The sequence below is a fragment of the Gavialis gangeticus genome, unplaced genomic scaffold (genome assembly GCF_001723915.1).
Source record: "Gavialis gangeticus isolate Ggan-Ray unplaced genomic scaffold, GavGan_comp1, whole genome shotgun sequence".
Lineage (NCBI taxonomy): Eukaryota > Metazoa > Chordata > Crocodylia > Gavialidae > Gavialis > Gavialis gangeticus.
This window is the reverse complement of record NW_017728998.1, coordinates 18,746,475-18,752,768: the sequence shown is the minus strand read 5'-3', so window position 1 is coordinate 18,752,768 and position 6,294 is coordinate 18,746,475. Positions and strand designations below refer to the sequence as shown.

The 6,294-nt window shown below is 34.7% G+C and overlaps 1 protein-coding gene across 8 annotated transcripts in view; it reads left to right on the top strand.

Annotated features, from left to right (window-relative positions):
* Nucleotides 1–6,294, top strand: part of TERB1 (telomere repeat binding bouquet formation protein 1) — a 30,268-nt gene that overhangs the window by 1,277 nt on the left and 22,697 nt on the right. For 7 of the 8 annotated variants that reach the window (XM_019505549.1, XM_019505544.1, XM_019505541.1 and 4 more), the window contains exons 2-10: nucleotides 290–400; nucleotides 667–795; nucleotides 1,726–1,857; nucleotides 2,444–2,504; nucleotides 2,587–2,702; nucleotides 2,830–2,952; nucleotides 4,284–4,436; nucleotides 5,068–5,199; nucleotides 5,776–5,901. In XM_019505549.1, the coding sequence (XP_019361094.1) occupies nucleotides 290–400; nucleotides 667–795; nucleotides 1,726–1,857; nucleotides 2,444–2,504; nucleotides 2,587–2,702; nucleotides 2,830–2,952; nucleotides 4,284–4,436; nucleotides 5,068–5,199; nucleotides 5,776–5,901 (1,083 nt within the window). The remainder of the gene's footprint in view (nucleotides 1–289; nucleotides 401–666; nucleotides 796–1,725; nucleotides 1,858–2,443; nucleotides 2,505–2,586; nucleotides 2,703–2,829; nucleotides 2,953–4,283; nucleotides 4,437–5,067; nucleotides 5,200–5,775; nucleotides 5,902–6,294) is intronic. The other variant, XM_019505543.1, reaches the window with a different exon arrangement.

The following is a 6,294-nucleotide window of genomic DNA, read 5'->3' as shown; positions in this document are numbered from 1 at the left end:
AAGGAAAAATTTAAAAAAAAAAAAAAAAAAAAAAGAGTTGGCTTCATCCATTTAAAAAAAAAATCACCAGATTGTTACAGAAACTTTGTAGAAGCATTTTGAGACTCTTCACAACTTGATTGCTAGATGGGGAGGGAAAAAAAGTTCAGTCTTGCGTTACTCTGCTTTTCTTTTAAAACATAGTACCATGATTTTTTTCAACATCCTTAAGAAAAAGAGTAACCAACAAAAAAAAATTATAAAGGAAGAGCTACATTTCTGTGAAATTCATCTTGTTTTATTCTCATAGAGATGAAGACAGATCTGAATTTGCTTCTTGAATGTCTTAAATATCAAATGGACAGCCCTACTTCTCAAAAAGAGGCCTTGGTCACTATTTATTCAATCTGTCAACAAAACAGTAAGAGATATTCTATCCCAAAATTTTAATTGGGGGATTAGATTTCTCTCTGGGGTTCTGAATATTGAACTAACATTATTTATTTTCATAGTACATATTACACTTTATCACTTTTTAAAATAGGTATATCTCGAAGCCTTAAAAATGTAGAAGATGACATGTCTTGTACACAATATATATTCCATACTGCACTGATTGTTTTTGGATTGTCACTTGAGTACATAAGATATATTTACCACTTTGTATAATGTCTGCATTTACTACAGGTGATGCAAGTAATTATTTGCGAGAGATTGGTGGTTTGACATTCATAACTGACCTTGTAAAGTCAAGCGTGCATTGTATGGTAAAGGAAGCCGCCTTATTTACATTAGGAGTTATAATTGAAAATAATGGTAATATATAGTTGTTATTTGTATTTCTAAGCATTGTATCATATTTTACTCTATACTTATATTTATCTCATCATCAAATAGTTGAATGTAGTTATAGATGGATTTATCAGGCCACAATACAGATCAACTTAATACTGTTAGGGTCAGATTCCTCATTCCTCCATTGCCATTTTGTTCCACTGTGGAAGCACAGGACAGCCATAAAAACGGTTCAGCTCATCATTTAAAAATTCATCAGGGTTGGGAAAATCCTTGGGTGGCTTTGTTGCTGTATGTCACAAGGGATAGACACTAGTGTAGAAGGCATGGCAAAGTAATTGCTGTACCTGAGTCCTGCTCTTGTTCAGTGCCATATTGGCATAATTACTATAAGATTGCATATTATGTCTTTGGACATGATGGCCTAGAACCAGGCCCAGAATCATGTAGCAACAGTCAGACACTTTGCAGCCCCCTCTCCTGACCTTGTTCAACACATTTTGGGTTTAACTGAGACTCTAGTCCGTGGTTTGCAGTTTACTTTATCATGTTAGTGGGAAATTACAGACTCCCAGAACCTCTGAATTAGGGCAATGAGAGAGAAGTTTGCATGGAGAGTTTAAGACTTTGTTTCATAAAATGGCCAAATTGTAGTCAGTGCATTTATCATCTTGCTGCTTAGTAGAAAGGCTGTTGTCAAGCACAGCTGTGACTTTTCAGCCTGGGTCCTATTCCTAGATAAGTTAGAGGAGGAGAGGAAAGGAAATTCTCCTTACAAGTAAGTGCTGATAAAAGGTTTTTAAATATCTTTGATATTAAGTATCAGTGCTTTCATCACTTTTTCTCGTCAGTCTTGTAGTAAAGTCAGTACGTGTACTATAGATAGAATTGTTTCATACCTCTACGGTTTGTACACTTTAACAATTAATACAATATATTTCCTGGTTTCAGTTTACTGTCAACAAAATATGTGTGCTTCTGGATTGTTTGAAGATCTCGTTTTGTTCTTAATGAATAAGGATTCCAGTGTAAACTTGAAAAGAATGTCTGTATATGTTGTTTTAGTATTGGTTTCAAATAATAGTAAGTGTTTTTTCTTTTATTCATAAAAATACCAAGTAATAACATTGTGTGCAACTCATTTCAACACATTATTGTTGGTCAGCCCCTACCATTATAGCTTGATATATAAAGATTAATTCTGATATATAAATGAACTTGAGGTTACATACTAATATTGTAAATATACCATTCATTATTAAAAATAGCAAAATGTACTTTGGGGAACATATTTATGTTCAGAAACAGGTGCATTTGTTAATGAAACAATACAAAAAGAAAGTTTCTCGTAGTTCACAGTGAAACTTAGAAGCAACACTAGAACCTTAGTATTGATTATTATTTGTATGGTTATAGTACCCAAAAGTCCCAATAAATTCTGTTCTGTTGAGCTCTAGGCAAACCTCTAGTTTAATTTAAAATCTCTTGTATTGTACAGTAGTAGTAAGAAAAATATAGTTAGAAATTTTTACTATATAGCTAATATGTTTTATGTACCTTCGTCTTCATTTGTGTGTGTGTGTGTGTGTGTGTGTGTGTGTGTGTGTGTGTGTACACACACAAAATATATAAAATATTTTTTCTGATACTGGTATATGATCATTTATAGAGAGTGGGCAAACTCACGTCAGAGAAACAGGCTGCATTGGTGTTCTGCTACAGTTATTCAGGTAAATAAGCAAGGCTGTTGTTACTATACTGGCTATTTAGCACAGGATTTCTTTGTCAATACATTTGGCTTTTTCTTAACAGAACAGCTCTTTCAATATCTGAGATAAATCTGTCAGATGAAAATATTAATCAATATTATCAACTGTGGTCTTCAGTCTGCAGTACTCTATGTGCATGCGTTAATAATCCTCAAAATGGTAACTATGTTTTTATCTTATTTTTTCACACAGCAGTACATGTAAAAAGGATATTTGTAAAGTACCTTTTAGTTGATTGTCATCTCAAACCACATATTGCATTGAGGTGTTTTTGTTTGGTTTACAGAAGAGAATCAGAAAATTTGCAGTTCACTTTTCCCTCATACAAAACAGTGGCTAGATAGATGCATAGAGCCAGAGATAGTTCGTCCTATTTGTTCATTTGTTGGACTCACAGTTGCAAATAATTGTAAGTGCATGTCATCTTGAAAATAATTTATATTTCATAGCAGTACGTTTCATAGAACACTAATAAAACGTTTAATTTCCTCATCTTTCTCCTTTCCCAGTAGATTTATTTGCTGATCTTCCACCTATTTTGAAGGTGGTCAGTGACTTGTCACTGGCCCCACTCCTCTAAACCCCATGAAGACACTTGCTGCTGAACCAGGGTGTGCCCTGTAAAAAGAGGCTGGAAGGGCAGGAGACAAAAGTGGGCGTGCCATTTTTCTCTAGTGATCCCTTCAGAATTTCCAAGAAAAGATGATGCAGGCACTGGCAGATCAGCTCCAATGGAGCTCTTTGCTGTGGTAGAGTGCTTTGTTCCATTTCAGGATGAATGCTTTAGCAATAAGGCTTATGGCTTGTGAGAGGGTCTGCACATGTAAACATAGTCCTTTCCAAAGTTTCCCTGGAAGTATTGGTAAGATGGCTACTACAAGTCCTAGTCTTAAAAACAGTAAATCCAATTAAAAACTTTGGATATGAGGTACTCTTGTCATTTGCCCTATTTAGTCATGTTCAGTGGTTAGATCAATGTGGGTGTAAAAGTACAACCAGATCAGTTTGGTGTTCAACATCTACTGAAGGCGACTGTACAAGGTGCAGGACAATGGTGAATCAGGCTGTTTGTAAATATTGATTTACTTCAGTCATTTTGAGAAACCTTTTCATCGTGTTAATTTTTAAACTATTTTCATGAAAAAAAGTGTTTATAGTTTATATTTTAAAGTATTTTTGACATGAGGGTTTTTTCTGAAAAGATTGTCCCTCTGTGTTTTGCTTCAATTTGGCAAATGCCCCTCAACCTCTTTATATCTGTTACTATTCCTGTGTAAATAGATGACATTTACTTTAAGGTCAGATTCGGATATATGATGTTGAGTAGTACTTTACATCACAAATAGTTCTACCAGCTTCAAATCACTAAAGTCTATAAAATAATTTGGGAGCTGTTTTGATTAAAGCCACTTTAAATATAAGGGTATTACCACCACAACATGGAAAATCATGGCAAAAACAAAAAAAAAATGACTTCAAGAATACAAATACACTGTTCCTGTTTACATGGGTACATGCTGCCTGCATATTTCTTATAAATATCCTATAAAAATGCACATCTGAATTTCCCATTTCTCTCAAATATATTGGATATCCAACTTCAGCTATGTTTTGTGGATGGATATGGAAGCAAAATAACATGTCCACAGAAAATTGTGATAAAGTTGCTTGATTAATATGGTTTTACAGCAAGATGACATGTAAATGTTGTAATGCAATTTTTATTCTTTTCTTATTAAGCGCACGTACAGAAATATTTTGTTTCCATTGGTGGATTAGATATTTTAGCTAAAGTTCTTGTCAAGCTGGTAGATGACTCATTTAGAAACTACGCCAGCACAAAACTTGCAGTAGTAGTGACGAAGACTCTGGATGCCTGCATTGCTGATAACTGTGAGTGAATGGACAAACAGTTTTGGTCCGGATATTAAAAGGGTGCAAGGTTGCGTAGGTGCAAACTGTAGTTTTACATCTTGGTGTTCCCTCGCTGCTAACCCACTGAAACAGCAAAAAGTTAGAGTGTGAGCCTTCACTGACTCAGAGCTTGGATTTCAGAAGACTTGGGATTGTGACAAAGTTTGATTTTCAACACGTATATATATTCAAGCAAACTTAGTTGCTGTAGTCTTGGAAGGAAAATGACTACTTTATTAGAGAGTTCCCAGCTGTTCTCTGGGAGACTTTTACAGTAGATAAACCTCAGCATCACATCTCCTGTCCTCCCCAGATTTGTCCTCAAACTGGTAAAGAATTTGGGGAAACTTTCAGGGGTGTGTGTGCATTAAAGGCACTAATTTTTCCAGGTTCTTTGTGTTTTCCCTTGTGACCAAGGAGAATAGGGAGTTGTTGGGTCTAGGGAGAAATGTAGACTGGACTAGCATACTTTAAGAACAGGATGCTGATTTTAAATTTTGGTGTAGCATGAAGAAATTGGGGCAGCCTCATGGAGGACACCCTGAAGAAGAAAATGTCATGTTGCATTTGTGCTGTGGACTTACAGTTTGATTTAATCATTTTATAATAGCTGCCATAGGTGCCGTACTGTCAAAGTATCACATTGTGCCAAAGCTACTGAGGTTGCTGACTTATGACACTCTTGATTCAGGAGAAAAACTTAGTCTTATTCTTGCTATTGGACATTGTACAGAAGTTTGTGGTAAGATTTTGAATTTCTTTATTAATTTTGGTTTATGGGTCTAATTCCTTCTGTGTTTACAGTTTTCATTAAAACTGTATTTTCATTAGTGCTTCAGGGCAAAGTTCTAAATAATTTAATTTAATATCAAAGCTTAGAAAAAATGTTAAATTTTCTGTGTAGGTGATCATCAAATTTTAATGACCTACCATTGTTGCTTGCCTTGGGGGGGTATCTTTTGGAGTCTCTGGAAGCAAGAGGAATCCATGACAGCTATTTCCATTGTAATCAGTACCTAATACCTACTAAATGCCAACCAGAATTAATACATTATAAAGAAAGGTTTCAGAAGGTATCGTAGCCTCATTTAATAAATATAAAAGTTTTCACTAAAGTGATGCTAACCTTTTTAAAATAAGGCTTTTGATTGTGGATATGCATATAAAGTAATGCATACATTACATGGAATTTACCTAGATAAGGCTTTAATGAACAGAGCCCAAGATACAATTATAGGGTCATCTTAAGATACTGTAAAAGAACTGTCAACTATGTACAAATTAGGATTGCTTTATTTTCCATTATTCTTCTTTTTAGAAGAAAATCAGTATGATCTACTGAAGAACAGTGGCCTTCCACTTATGATTCAGGTATTAACTGAGCCTCAGGATGAAGAACTAAGCAAAGCTGCTATGTTTGTGCTGCAAAACTGCAAGCAAATGAGTAAGCTTTCTGTCATGTTTTTAAAAAACTAAGTGAGATGTTCCTAGTATGTGAGTCTTGTTGACATTCAAAAAAGTTTTTAGGTGTTGGAGTTTGATGTAGTGTAATTTTTTACAGTTGTTTACTTATGTAGAACTGTAGGCACTTGTTTTTTCTCATGAAACATCTGTCTCCTTTTCCTTAACCATCTAGACCAGTGGTTCTCTAGCTTTTTAGAGTCACTCATTTCTTGACTATAGAAAAATAATAGAGCAATTATTTCATTGCAGAGAACTCAGAAAGATCACAACAGAATGTTTTTAACACTATAGATTCCTATTTAGAATCCTTGGATTTATCTAGTTAGGTCGTTGAGGTCCAAACTTTCTGCCAGGCATGCCATAAATTAACCCT